Consider the following 15,731-nt stretch of genomic DNA (forward strand, 5'->3'; position numbering starts at 1 on the left):
TTCACTTTTTCTTTTTATATTTCAATTGTTTTATTATTTTTTATAATGTTTGTATCTTGTCCTCATTTAACTCTGATGAAGCTCTGTAAACCGTGGGGAAATATTGGTTACTAATACATAGTTTTTGTTTTACTATTTTGTATCTTTCTTCACCACCACCTGAACAATCTTTCTACAATTGTTTTAAATGTATCGGTTATATCAATTATGTAAGGCCCACCAGGCCGACAGGTTAAGAAATAAATAAAAATTAAAAATTGATTTAAATAGTTTTATTGGGAATATTTAAAATTAAATATTAATCTTTCTAAGTTCTAATTAGCAAACCAATTTAATTATTTACATGTTACAGTTATGTTATCGAAGATAGATAAGGACTCATTGTTTGTCCTTGGAGTACTGCTGTCAAAGAAGAACGCCCGCTACCGAACGGTAGAGGTAGGGATGCCCCTCCACCACCTTCTCCATAAAACCAATCTTCTCCAGTCTTTGCCTGGCAGTCGCTCTTTTTGCTTCGTACTCTTCCTTCTATCTCTATCTCCATCCCCATGAAGGTATATCTCCAAATCTTATCTGTCATCTATATCTCTTTGATTCCGACATGTCTAATAAATCTTTAATTTTTACAATATATTAATAAGAAATTGAAGTAGATAAAAAACTAAAATGAACCTAGATAATTTATATAATTTATTTGGAAATAATATTATTATGTGTTACTTTAGAACCTAATTGTATTTTGTCAAAATAATTTATATTTTTTTCTTGTGGGGTGGAGGGTCATATTTTTTTTTTTACTTCATTTCTCTACTTTCTAATCTAACTTTGTACCAAGACAATTTCGGAACCATCAGTCACTATGATATAAGCATATATCATAAATAAACATATAATCATAAATATATAATTTTATCAAACGATAAATATCGGGATCAATTAAGGTTTATGGATCAAAAATGAAATATTTGTGTGTGTATTAATATACAGGTGCCTCTGGATGTGTACGGAAGTTAAGTATATTTATCGTAGTACATAAGATATGCAGAAATTTGAAATTATATAACGATGACTTACATTTAAATTAATTAAAGACTTGTAGGGTTAAGTTGTATATGTGTATATATATGTAAAGTCAAAACAGGTATTAAATGTTTGTTTGGTTAGATTGTTAGTATTTCTTAAAACATTAGGAGTAACAGCTCTGACATTTGGAACCCAATTATGATGTATGATGTACATACTAATGGTAATATGATACATTTAATCAAAAAACTAAACTAAATTCGAAGTAGGTTGATTCATATTTCAATTTTATTAAATGTACTAAAACTCTCCCGAGCGAGTATGAATGTGAACTCAGAATTGTAATAATCATTGCCCTTCATTGCAGCAGCTTGTTTTATTATTATCCAATAAAGATATGGAATAAATTTTAAAAAATGATATTTAAATTTTTAATTATTATTACAATAATAATTTAAAATTCCAAAAACTTTTAGTAATGAAAATTTTATTTTGGTGATTTTCTTTACAGCTTGAGAACTGGTATACCAAGATCAGGTTTGGTTCTAATACTAAAATATGCATTTCTACCTACCTTGGCCACCCACTTATGTTAATATCTACCTTCCAATATCTTTATTTTTTACTCTTCGTTATTTTCTGTACTTTTTTTTTCATTCGAATGATAATTTCGTTGAAAAATTGTTTAATCCGTTCCAAAAACGATATGAAAATAGGTTATTTTTTATTTAAAAAGTTATTGAAAAATTGTTTAATCCGTTCTAAAAACAAAAAACATAGATATGTCGGTTAATATCTCTAAGGTATTATTAAAGGATTTCTAAAATATATGAAAAAAAAAATATGATGATACAAGAATTGGGAAGATTCGTTAAAGAAGAACAATGATAGATGTTTTCTTTATAAATTTATCAATATATTTTTAAATTCAAACTATTTTAGTTTTTAAATTATACGGTCAACTATTTAGATATATAATTTTAGTTTTATATTTATTTATTCTTGAAAAAAAAAAATAGAATTAATAAAGCGCAAATAATGTTATAAACCTGTTTTATCTTATTACCAACTTTGTGAAGATTATGAATTACGCTTTTTTAGCATTAGAAATGAATAGAAACCTCTTAGGAAAGGCATATGGTGACCCTTAGCAGATATATCCGATTGGAGTTCTATTCTATTCTTTGCATGAGATCACAAAAAAATAAATTCCACAAGAAATATGATGCGTTTCTTGTGGAATTTATTTTTTTGTGAACAAGAACGCATCATAGTTGCCTAAGAACTATGTCTCACCAATTTATTGTGAACGAATCAATTTTCCAATATTCATTTTCAAATTTTATATTTTTAAATATAGATGATATGAATGGTAATGAAATAGACTGATCCTTAAGTATAAATGAAATAGGCACAAAAATGAAAAAAAAAAATATATATATATTTTTTTAAGATGTTGGGGTGAAAAAACATATAATATTATCACTATTCTATATTTGTTGTAATACATTTCTGGTTTACTCCATATTTTTGTACTAATATACTTCATTTTGTCAAGTGCATCTATTTCTCTTTGAAATATTGTTATATATATATATATATATATATATATATAATGTTATGTTTTAAATTGTAATTTATGTGTATATATGACAATATTTAAAAAAGAAATAGATATACTTCTGAAAATGAGATTTATTAGTACATGATATGGGGAAACCCAAAACGTAGTACAACAAATATAAAAAAGTGATAATATTCTAAATGGAAATTTTTTTCATCTCAGGATCTTAATAAATAAAACCAAAAAACTTCTTAGGAAAGACAATCCAAAATGAAAATATGGTAATTATAGTATTTTTATGATGGTTTTCATATAATAACTGAGTAGATTATAGACTAAAAATAACAGAAAAGCAATACAAACTGAAATAACTATCAGTGATTCAAACCTCTCAACGTAAACTTTTGGTATGACTTTTAGGACATGTGTAAACTTAATAACAAGAATAATCGATTAATTTGTGGATTTTATTTTGAATTCGACTACTGCTGTAGTAGATTTAATAAACCTCTAATGAACAGTAATTTATTACGTCAATAATCAAAAAGAAATAAAAAAATCGTTTTTATTCGATTGTGAAAGCCTTGCATCAGGTTGAAGATGGCCGGAACATCCATTATGTTAATCTGAATTCTTATCTAAAAATATTCAATTCCTCCATTAAGTATTATCCTACGAATCTTCTCTGACTGAGAAATGATTTTTAAAAGAAAGAAACCTCTTTCAGCTTACCGAAAGACGTTTGATGTATCACTCTTAAAATAATAACTGCCGATACAACAGTAGAAAGTTTTATGGAAAATTTATCATTTTGATCAATTAAACATAATACGTTTTAATAATTAGCTCACATTAATTACGTGAAACTTTATAAATTGAAGACTAATCTATCATACTGCGTGAACTCTAGTAATTTTTATAGTTTAGATTGTTATCTTATTAGGAATTATTAGAATAAAATCGGTAAGATTACAATAAAACATACATAAGTCTTAAGATAATTTCTTAAGATATTTTCCTTTAAAATATTTTGAGAACTAAACTCAAGTTTTGAAACAAGCATTTAGGCGACTAGAATGAGATGATTATAAGTGCCTCAGAAATGTAAATGTTTGCCGATTTACGCATATGAACCCTCACATTTTATTCTATCCCAAGTTTCACATCTCTAGAGCCCATCTGTGTGTCCCATAATTTGCCATAATATCTTGAAATTATTTCACTGTTTATTCTTAATTTTTTTTTTTATTGTTTGTTAGATAATTTTCTGGATGCTATCTTAAGCCATCCTCATAGACCACATTTAACTTTTCACAGACGTTTTTGGGTCACAATTGAGCCCTTAATTTAAGTTAAAATATATTCAATTCCTGTTTTACAGTCAACATCAAAAACATTGTATGAAGGTTTTTAAAAAAATAACAAAACAATAGCAGGATAGTCCTAAGTCAAGGGGTATCTTTCGATAGCCATATTAATTCCTTCAATATTTTTTCATATTTTTCGAAGTATAGCTTCAAGGTGACATCTTTGAAAAATTTTTACCTTCACTTGTTGGGTCTTTCGAGCTTGATAAATCTTAAAACCATTTTTACATACAACTTGATGTGATAAATTTCTTTTCAGTTTTTTTTATCGGTTTTAATAAGTTAAGTTTTACATGAAAAACAAATACAAAATAATGAAGTTCATTAGTTCATAATAAAAAAATAGTTATATTAGTTTTACAAAAAAGGCGGGGTATGATGATATTTTTTTAGTATTTTTTCTGGGTTTTTAAAGTTAAAATCTTTATAAAAAAGAAAAAAGATCCAATACAATTCCTCAGTTCATATGATAATGATAATAAAATAGTTGTTTTAATTATAGTATTTTTTGCAAACCAATTACAAAAAAAAAATGTACGCGATAAGAGAAATTGAGCTCAGTTTTGGATTCAACGCACCCTTTAACCCCTAAAAAATTATAGGTTTATCATTAGCAAATTTTATTATTATTAGCAAAAATATCCCATGCAGTTTTTTATTTTCTGACGTGTGTATGCTACGTGCCTAAAAACGCAATACTAAAAATTATAAATTGATTTAAAAAAAAAGAGAATATATTTTAAACGCATCTAATCATAAAAAATATAGTAATGATGTAAGGATATTAACGATTGAAAGTACTATACATTAGAACTCTTATGGGTTCTGCTGTACGACTATAAACATTCCATTCGGGCTTTAACATATTGTTAGCACCATGACATATTGATGACAAAATCATCCTCATTGATGAATAGATGCATAGGGAGAATACCAATTAAGTTAATATATAACCATATAATATAAAAAATTACCATGTAGTTAAAAAAAAATTTAAGGATCCCGAATATTAATCTTTCTTTATTTTCAGAAGACTTCTGATAATCAAAATTTTTGAGCAAAAAGTTAGGGTGAAAAAAAGCATAATTGGTAAGATTAAACTCGTTTTAAAAAAAAAAAGTGCGTTACTATAATTTTGATTGAGCCTTATTCAGAAAACAAAAACATGGTTTAATAAGATAATCATAACTCCAAGCAATAACAAAAATCATTAGTTGAAGAATATTCTACTATCTAATTTATTTTGCAGATCTTACTTAAAACTGTTTTCGATAAAAATCAAGGCCTGAGTTACTACTTCAGAGTCGGGAGAGGTAAACAAATATAAAAGCGTTGGAATGCAATAAGTTTAGTGTTAAAAAATATATTAAAATTTTAGTAAGCGTTTTTCAGTTTCAGTTGTTTTGATATTTTGATGAACTATATAATTTTTTTTCATTCTTGATTTCATTATTATTGCCTAATTTATCAATTATTTTTCCTTAAGATCTCTTTTCAAACTTTGTTTCAAGTTAAAACAAATTTATATTATCTTCTCAATGCAGAAAAAAAATCGATACATACAATATAGTTATTATTAATAATATTGTATTTATAAATTTAAGTATGATATGCACTAGAGATTTTTTTTTCTCACAATTTTATGTTTATTGACAAATATCTTAAATATAAAAACTGAGAACTAATAATGTATGCCATGTTAAATACGACAATGAATTAAATAAATTCAAACAAACATTGAGAAACAAATTTTAATATTGTTGGTTTTTATATTATTTATTTGTAATAAAAAAAGCAATAAATGTACTACTATTCCTTTATAATTAATATTCCCAATAACTTTCATAGTTTTCTGAATTTAATTTAAATTTTAAAAATAAGTCCTAATGTTAATAATTTTTTTATATTGTGAAAAGAATGGAGGGTCTCGTTTGGGATAAAGAAGACATCAGATCCGGGATTGCCCACAGAAAAATGTCGTCTTTTCAAGGGCGTTTAAGGTCATTCGACTATTCTACGTTGATTTCAAATAGCTCGGTCAATAACTAGGGTGAATGTATATGTATATGTATACATATTTATATATTATACCCGTGAGTTTCCTCTGCATTTGTTTATAAATATAATTATAAATCTTTACTTCTTTCATTAACAAAAATATATTAAAGAAAAAATGTTCAATGGAATGAGTCCTCCAAATACAGTCATGGATACAGTAGTAATAATGCAGTATGAACAATTTATAATTTCTTTAATCATACTATTTTCTTCTATATCTGCTAATTATTTTTTAAAGTAGCTACTCACCTCTAGGCCTCTTAAAATCTATTCAAGAATAATATAAAAACCACGATTCAAGTATTTCTTATGTTAAAATAGAACTTTCGAATGAATATTAATTTTTAGCTTCTAATTGTTAATGGAATATTTTACTGCATTAATTAATAGTATAAATTATTGAATAAATCAACGAGTTAGTTGAGGAATACATAAATAAACTGATGAAACTATCAATTGTGTACTATTTATCAACGTTATATAATTTCATTTAAGCCGTTTATAGATCAGTAATAAATTATTAATCGAATTTGGGTTTTGAAGAAAAAATTGGCGTTTTATAACTGAAGAACTTTAATCTAAAAAGGTTCTAGCTTATTTCTTATTTCTCCAAACTTGATTAGTCTTGTAGTATTAGTTAATAAGAGTAGTGCTACCTTTCACCAAATTAACGCATTTTCAATTTTGGCGTATTAGAACCTTCTTTACGGATTAAGGTCTGATACATTGCAATCTTCATTGTTAACTCTAGTCATAATTGGTCTGAATAAAGTTATTTACGCTGAAAAATTGATTAAAAACTTATTTGACGCCATTAATTATTAAAATAATTCGATCAACATTATAAATTTAGCCATATACAAAAATATTTTGCTAAGAGAACTTTCGGAAAATTAAAGAAAATATTTTCGGTACTCACTAATACAATAATAAACTAATAACGTTTTTTTTTTGTTTATTGCAATTTCAACTCATGTTTTATAGGATGACTGATAACACCATTTTCCATACTGGGGTGTATTTTTATCATTACTATTATCTTTAGTTTTTAAGTCCGTACCATATAAAAATCATCGGATTTCTTGAACCATTTAGTTTTCTATCTTGTTTATTGACTCTGGATACAATACTATACTAATTATAACTTTTTACAATAGTAAGGAGGTACAAACCATGTGAATAAAGTAATTATCTAATTCATTTCCATATTTGAATAATTTCATGGCTCTTCTTAAATTTTCAAAAGTAAAAAAAAATACCAAAAAATAAAATTTAGTGATTTAATCCTAAATTCTCTACACGATTCGCAAAAATAAATGATTATTGATAATATAACTGCATCATTTTATTATGTTTTATTTAATTAATTTATAATTTTACACTCTTTATTTATCATTCATAAAATAACTTATTTGAATAATTATTTCTTTTTCCTTACTTATTTTTTTTTACATTATTTCACTTTTCTCTCTGATTGATATTTAAAAGTACCTATTGAGTTTTGACGATATCGTAACGATGCCCCAGACTTCAATATATGGATTGGGAACTGTCCCCCATTTAATTTTTTAATACGTTCTATAAGATTCCTTATAGCACGCTTTCAAAATCAACAAAGGAAGTTTAGTTGTTATAAAGAGTATCCGATGAAGGAATCGTCCATCTTAAAATGTACTGATACGTGGTCTGCCCTATGCAATTCTCTACTGCTAATCCTTTCACTATGGAATCATTGGTTTCAAACCTCTGTTTTTGAAAATATTATTGTAAGCACTAATTTTCTAATTTGTACAAAATCTAGATAAAACGGCTAATTTAGGTTTAAAATAATCTTTTAAGTGACACCAAAAAGCGATACATAATTAATATACGCAATAAACAAATAAGGATTCACTAGGTGCGGTGAAAACTTAATTTAAGCATTGACCTTATTTTTTACTCAAAATTTGATTTTATATCTCTGAGATTGACAATAAATACATTAACCCCTCATTTCATTCGACTTGAAAATGAATATTTGAAGATAATAAAACGATTCGAAAAATACATTTAACTTCAACAAATATAGATTAAATACCGAACGGATTTTTAAGAAATATTTAGTTCCATTAATTATATCCAGGTTTCTTCATTTATTTTTTTATCGAATGAGAATAAACGGAATTTTGAACGTCTTCATCCATGAACGTGAACCAGTGAGATATAACTAGGCAGCGCTCCATAGAGGTAGTAACGAACTTGAAAAGTTGCAGGTATAGTGAAGATGAGTGCTGCCATCTACAGGTCAGTGCCCCTCGGAAATCTGCGAAACCGGCCGCCAAGGACTCGAAACCAGCTACAATCACCTGCCTCGCCTGTCGGTCTGTCCGTCTGTAGATTTTTATCTTTTACCTGTTTTACATTCGACGGTCAAGGTGGGCGTTTCTTAGGTTCAATGGTTTCCTTAATAGCAGAGTTAATTTAAATACCTATGTCCATCCTCGACTCTTCCTCACAGGGATGGTTGCTACGCCATTCGTTTAATTGATGGTCTCCACCTCTGCTTTCATAGAATCTTTGATGAAGTTTGGAACAGAAATTATAAGTTCTTACTGAGATCAATCTTGATAAGGTGGGAATGGAATACAATTATAGAGTGTTCTGTCCATTTATGCAAATACCTCTAATAAAATTTGATATCCAAAAATAGTTCGAAATGACTATAGTCGTGATCTGACAGTTTTTACTTTGGTAAATGGATTTATCTGTAGTTGTCGATTCTATCACGGAGTTTATTTTATATTGTTACGATTCAAATCGAGCCTGTACGGATTGTGCATTGAAATCCTTTTTATCTTCGCGATGTAAACCACTACCGAAATCAGCGGCGATCAAGATTTCCTGGATCCTTCTATGTTAATGTTTAGCCAAGACTTTTTTTTATAATGTTATCTTTTACAATTAAATTCTATATCCCTTGTTTTTGACCTTATTTAATGTATGATTGGCCTGCACCCGTTTGACATTCACAAAACGCAGAACTTGTTATTGGCACTGACCTTCCGATAGAGTTTCAAGCCAAAAGTGGTCTACTGCTTTTTGGGTAACTTGGCATAGGTTCCATGAAGTTATATAAGGACTTTACGTGTTCTGAAAGAATTGCCTTAGATTTTTTTTCTAAACGTATTACTGATGAGTCTGACGTGAATTCAAAGTTATCTCCGATGAGATTAAGAATTTTTTTAACGATTTCACAGAGTTCTTGAACATAAAGAACGAGTAGTAGTTACATTTAAGAACTAGTCTCTAATTAATGTAATCCAAGTTAATATTCATTTTTTTTTCGGTTGGTAAATTATCTTCAGTAATTAATACATTGTAGAGATTACTATGCTGAAACTATGATTATTTTCATTATTTTGTAAAACTTTTCCTTTCTTTTTTGATTAATATAAAATATTAGAAAGTGGAAATTCATAAATGGACACATTACTTATACGAAGTAGAAAATAAGTACATTTAGTTTTCAATAAACAATGAATATATTATGATATTATTTATATAAAGCTTTGCAAGAGTAAAGGTATTATGAATGTGATTTAGATATGAATGTGATTTAATGTGAATCGACATTTCCGTGTAGTATTCCACTCCTTATACCGATTCATGAACACAGTAAAAATGTATTTAGAAGACGATTTGTAAAGTTTAGGGGAAATATTTGTCATTCCTAGTCATGATAGTTCAGTTCAATTTGGAATGGATTTTTTTATTACTATGGTATGAAACATTTATGTTTCCGAATTATTTTAGTCCAAATATTTCTTCAAATTAAAAAATGTAATTTAAATTAAGATATATAGTATATTGGTATTTATTAAAACGTTAAAATAATATTGGGGTAAATTTTAGGTTTGTTAAATGTAGCTACATCGCCGCACCCGTGGGTCACTGGCTCACCTTGGTCACACCCATCTCAAAATCATGTTCAGCCTCTTGTTCCAGGAAGTGAATATTTCTTCGGATACATGTAGCCATAATTTGGTCTGGAAAAATAAATGTATGTAAATCATTGCAAGGATACCAATCCAATAATTGTTTATTGCTATAGTGTTTATGACAATACGTTCATGTTTGTATCGAAGCCAACATGCGTAATTTAAACAAAAATATTATGAACATTAATTTACGTATTTCATTTTAAGTAATGTGGGAAAGTTAGTTATATTGAATATGGTGAAGATGGGTCAGTCACAGATCAGACTTACTCAACTGATTCGTTGCGATGATTCTTTACCCCGTTTGTTGATTCTTTTTATTATTAAGATGAAAGAACAATATTTAATATTTTTAATTTACAAATTCAAATTAATTAGTCATTTAATTTAACGAACTTAAATAAAAGTAGTCGATAAAATTACTTAAATTATTGAATTTAATCTAAATTATTAAATTAAGAAAACCGTTACCAACAAAAAGTGGAATGTCGTAATAGGAGTCAATAGGTTTAGAAAAAAGAGCTCTTTGGTATTTCTGACATGTCATTTTTTATTGTGTACTATTACATTCCTTATTACATTTATAGACAATAGTAATATGGATTATAGAGCTCATTCCCACCATAATTACAAATATATAAATTAACTGATAAAAAAGTAAGAAAAAGAAAGGGAAAAATAATTTAAAATAAATAAACAAAGGGATAAATTTAAACTTAAAGTAAAATAATATCTTAAACACAATCATTCCTATTGACAATATTTACATTCAGGCCGTGGAACTCCGAATCGAGCTTTTCCCTTTCTTGTAGACTCCGGAAGATCAGATGTTGAGACTTTTGAAGGGTGATTTTATGATGTATTGTGTGAAGCCGAAGCAGTAATACGTTCTACAGACAAAGCAATAGTGATTCACAATTATTTCAAATTGAAACAGGTTGCTACAAACTGTTAAATAAATTTTTGGAGTATTAATTATTTAATATGAAACTTTTTCTAAATTTGAAAAACATGCAATTAATTATAATAAAAAAAATAAATAAGACAGGATCTTCTTTTTGAAAGGTGACTAATAACAAGCATTTTCCATCAAGGCGTTGAACATTGTGTGCAAATTTAGCTATTATAATGTACCTAGTGTCCACATTCCCGCACTCAACAACAAATGACATAATTTTTATTGGTGAATTCTCTCCTCTCATCGTAAAAATATCGACACATAAATTTTAATTATTGGGGAGATGGTTGGGAGTTCCGGTCAGCAAAAAGAACATAAATAAACATGCTTTATTTGGCATGAATAAATATTTTTTTGTTTATTTATGTTCTTTTTGCTGATCGCACCCCTCGACTATGATCTCCAATTATTATAATATTAATCTACAGTCAACTATTTAAACCTCATTATAAATTTTAATTATATAATTTTAAGTTAAGTCTTTAAGAATATATTCAGAATGAATAATTTAACAAAAAAATCTTAATTTAATAATCCTTTATGCTGGAAGAGTCTTATGGAATTAAAAGGATTTAGTGAATGACATAAATTCTTCCTTATTAAAAACAATAGTTTATTTCATATCATCAGCAATGTTTCGGGAGATTTCTCCCATCTTCAAGCTGCTGTTAACAAAAAACCTATATATTACATATAATTTTCTCCTATTTGTCATTCTTGCTAATATATTACAATATTAATGTCATTTAATGAGTAAAATTAGCTAATGGTCATACATTTTAGGAGAATAATTACCTTTCTAAAAAAAATCTTATATTGTTAACGATTCCAGGTCTTTTTTTCATAAATATTCTTAAAACTATCTTCATATACTGGTTTACCATAGTGGCTTTGTCCTCTTTTAATGTTTACTATCAGATTTCGGATATAAAATGCATATACACATTTAAAAAAATTAATAAATGATAATAATGATTTAAAAAAAAAATAGATTGTATTTTTTTCTTAAAAAAATATATTTTCTCTTCTAAAATCCCAATGATCAATAATAATAACATTAGATTTTTTTTTATAATGAATCATTCTCAATATATTTTTTAAGACTTATTATAAAATTATATAATTAAAATTTATTTGACGATATTTTTAAGATAAGAGGAGAGAATTTGTTAATATTTTTTTTCGTACCCTCCTGAAAAAATTTTAATTGGTATTTAGTACGTACATATAGGAGGTATACTATATGTATAGCTGGGTATGAAGGGGAGAATTTTTTATTTTTTTTTATTTATTTATTTTTTTTTTTTACAACCCCTCACGATAGCCGAGCGTTCTAAACCATAGACCTCTGGAACATATATACAATATAACAGAATTTGTTATTTCTTTTTTTTTTTCTGACCTCCTAGAAAAATAAACATAAACAAATTAAATATATACAATAAAAATGGATGTATATATGCAGGGGAAATTTGATCTTGGTTTGCCAGAGTGGCATTATAAGATAAGAATTTGTTAATAAAAATAATCATTTGTTAAATAAAATCTTATTTGTTGTTAAATACGGGAATGTGGACATGACGTACATTATAATAGCAGAATTTGCACACAATGTTCAACGCCTTGCTGGAAAATGCTTGTTATTAGTCACCTGTTCGTTCGTTTGTTATTAGTCGCTGGTTAAAAAAAAAAATTGACAGAAATCTCTGGTATGTGTATAAATTGGTACATTATTTCAATAATTCAAACCAACTGACGTTACGATGTGGGTCATGAAATTTTTTTTGCTATGATAATCCATATTTAAAGGCCTTTCAGGTCTATAAACAAATCTGAATAGCTTGTTCTGAAAAACAATTTTTTTAACCTATTTTGGAGGGAGTTATTTTGGTTTTTGTAAGCATTATAATTTACTTAATTCAATTTAAAATATTTTTTGTTTTTCTACATTCGAAAACAAATCCAAAAAGTCGGACTAAAATAATTTGATACTGTGATATTATTTTAGTCCGACGTTTTTTTTTAATACCCTTAAGCTCATATTATGCAATAAACAATCGATTGGTATATAATTACCATTAAATATATCTAGAGTAAAGGTGGCATACTTTATTATAAAAAATGTGTAAAATTATGTAAACAAAATTTTTCTCGGCTTCTAGGGCACATTAGCAAGAACATATAAATTTCTGTGTCCAATTGAGTATCATTTATTGTTTAATTAAGCTGTATATCATAAACTGTCGTAAATCAAGAAACAAAAATTTTATTTCTAATTCTGCCAAAAATTGAGATTACAGTACTATACTCTTCCCACCACAATATGTTCATTTGAACGAGTTTCTGCCCAACAAAACATCTCTTTGATTAGGTCTTAAAAGTCAATGATATCGATGTCAATAACTGGTTGTGAAGATGACTTTTTATATGAGCAATATGTATATATTTTTTATTCTTTGATTCTTTATTCAAGGACTTCAATTTACTGTTACAGGTTTTCAGGATGCACATTACTTACTTTTTTATAGTATTTTATTTGCATACAATTGTATACAATTATTAATTTGATTATTTTTTTTAATTTATCGTTTTTTGTAATTATTTATGTGTTTTTTTTACCCCATTTCCTTGATAGTTTTAGCATCATAGTAAAGCAATATATAAAAGAGTTTGGGAGAATGGAGCCTATATTGGCTTTAAAAACATTTTTTTTTCTTAATACTACTTGGAAGATTATTAGTTGACTGTATGTAATTATTTGTTAGTAGATGGTCCAGGTGGTGTTAAAAAAAAAGTACACAAAATAAAGGAAAAATTATTTGTTAGTAACCAAAACTAGTAACTAAAATAGATTTTTTTTCTGCTATTTTATGTATCTTTTTTTACCATCATCTAGACCATATTTCTACAGTTAATATCCCCAGCATGGAGCATGGATAAAAAACATGTATACTATTTGAAAAGTGAGATGTATGATAATGACCGTTTTAATTTTTACTCCTTATGAATTCACACATAACTCTTTGTTCTAGTTGCGGCCATATATATATATATATATATATATATATTATTATTGTTACAGGTGTTGCTGCTGGTGTTGTTGGCGGGCGCTGTTGTTGCTCGGCCGGAAGTAGGGACTGACCGAAAAGCGGAAGAACAGAAGGATGTCCAACAACTGGAATCTGCGCCAATACCGTAAGTCATAGCTGATCAGGAACAATAAATAACAATACATTGTAATTAGAACATATCTGTTGTTAGAGCTTTATTAATTGTTCAAATATTTTAGTATGAGCTTTACTTGCTTAAGTGCACCTTTCTATGTTTGTCAAAGCAATTAGTAGATTTTATATTTATATAATGCATTGTGACTCACTTAATTGTTTAAGCTTTTAGAATGCTATCTACCTTCCTCAGTACGTTGTATATATTTTATGTTACTGATATTTCACCCTGTCGTTACTAATTTTATTCTTCATTTCTGTTAATACTTTATCTTCCAGTATGAGATGTGCTGTATTAACCAATATTTGCATATGTGTATATACTATATATACTATAAATGTCTTATAACACACGAGTGCACTTTGGGGGTCGTGTTCAATTTGGTAGCGAAACTATTCCTTTAAGTGCTCCACGGAGAAGAGCGGACGGATGTGTGGATTCATCTTGTATGCCATAGGTAAGAATCAAATCGAGTTCATTCTTCAATTTGTCAATTAAAAATAGCCTCAGCTCAAAGAGAAATATTTTGAGATGTGACACCTGTGGTTAATAATACTCAAAAAGTATATTTTATATTAACACAAAATGAATAAATGCTTCCCGATGAATTGTTAAATGAAGTTTTTGATAAAAGACGATTTTGTGTGCAACATATAATAAAGGGAAAGTAAATAGAAACTGAATGGTGAAGATATCAGTGTCAATATCAATTATATATAAATGATTTTGAATGTAAGACGATGGAGTGACTATAGTTCGGAAACACAAAGGCAATTTCAAGCGGAATATTTCTACCCTATTATATGGGGTATCAAATAAGTTATAATATTGAGTCGCAGTAGTCACATCTCATATATTATGCCTTGAGTATTAGGATCGGATATGAGGCGCGGTTTGCTTAGCTGAATTGATCTCGACCTCTAAAATTCTGATGGCAGTGATCAATACAACCCGCTATTCAAACTTAATAAAAAAATTATTTGGAGAGGGGGCAATCCAATTGACTGTATTACTGGTGTACACAAGACTAATCATTCTTCTCAAAAATCCTTAAAGCTGACAGGATACATGTACTAGTATCACTAACCTCTTTGACAGTTTTTTATTTATTCATTTTTCATTCTTTCATGTATATGATTCTTTTTACCACTTTCGCTTTTACTAGTAACACCATTAACGGAACATACTGTAAATGTAGATATTGAATACTGAAATTGTGAATCTAGCCTTGGGGCAAGAGATCATTTCCGCTGGGCAAACTGTTTTCTGTTCTTTCCTTTTTGCATGATGGAGGCGGTTACTGGCATTGACTTTACCCTTTCTCTAATAGAGAAAATTGTTTTCAGGGTTGGAGTAAACAGACTACCTAAGGAGAGAGAGGTGTACTCGGATGGCGCGGAAATACCGGTACACTTGGTCTACGAACAGGGAGAGGAAACGGAAGCATTGGTTAAAGAAGTGTCCGATGGAAAAGATCCGTTGCTGAATAGAGTGTCTAGGGATGGATCAGTGAAGAGAAGGATACAACATTATCAGTATCGGCGGAGCCTCGAAGAGCC

General features: G+C 28.0%; 1 protein-coding gene across 2 annotated transcripts in view; it reads left to right on the top strand.

The window, feature by feature from the left end:
* Nucleotides 1-453: 453 nt before the first annotated feature.
* LOC106680242 (uncharacterized) overlaps nt 454-15,731 on the top strand; it is a 36,116-nt gene continuing 20,838 nt past the window's right edge. For both annotated transcript variants that reach the window (XM_014419794.1, XM_014419793.3), the window contains exons 1-2: nt 454-554; nt 14,030-14,142. In XM_014419794.1, the coding sequence (XP_014275280.1) occupies nt 549-554; nt 14,030-14,142 (119 nt within the window). In that variant the 5' untranslated portion in view covers nt 454-548. The remainder of the gene's footprint in view (nt 555-14,029; nt 14,143-15,731) is intronic.

The sequence above is a fragment of the Halyomorpha halys genome, unplaced genomic scaffold, assembly GCF_000696795.3.
Source record: "Halyomorpha halys isolate HHAL.00 unplaced genomic scaffold, Hhal_1.1 Scaffold251.1, whole genome shotgun sequence".
NCBI lineage: Eukaryota > Metazoa > Arthropoda > Insecta > Hemiptera > Pentatomidae > Halyomorpha > Halyomorpha halys.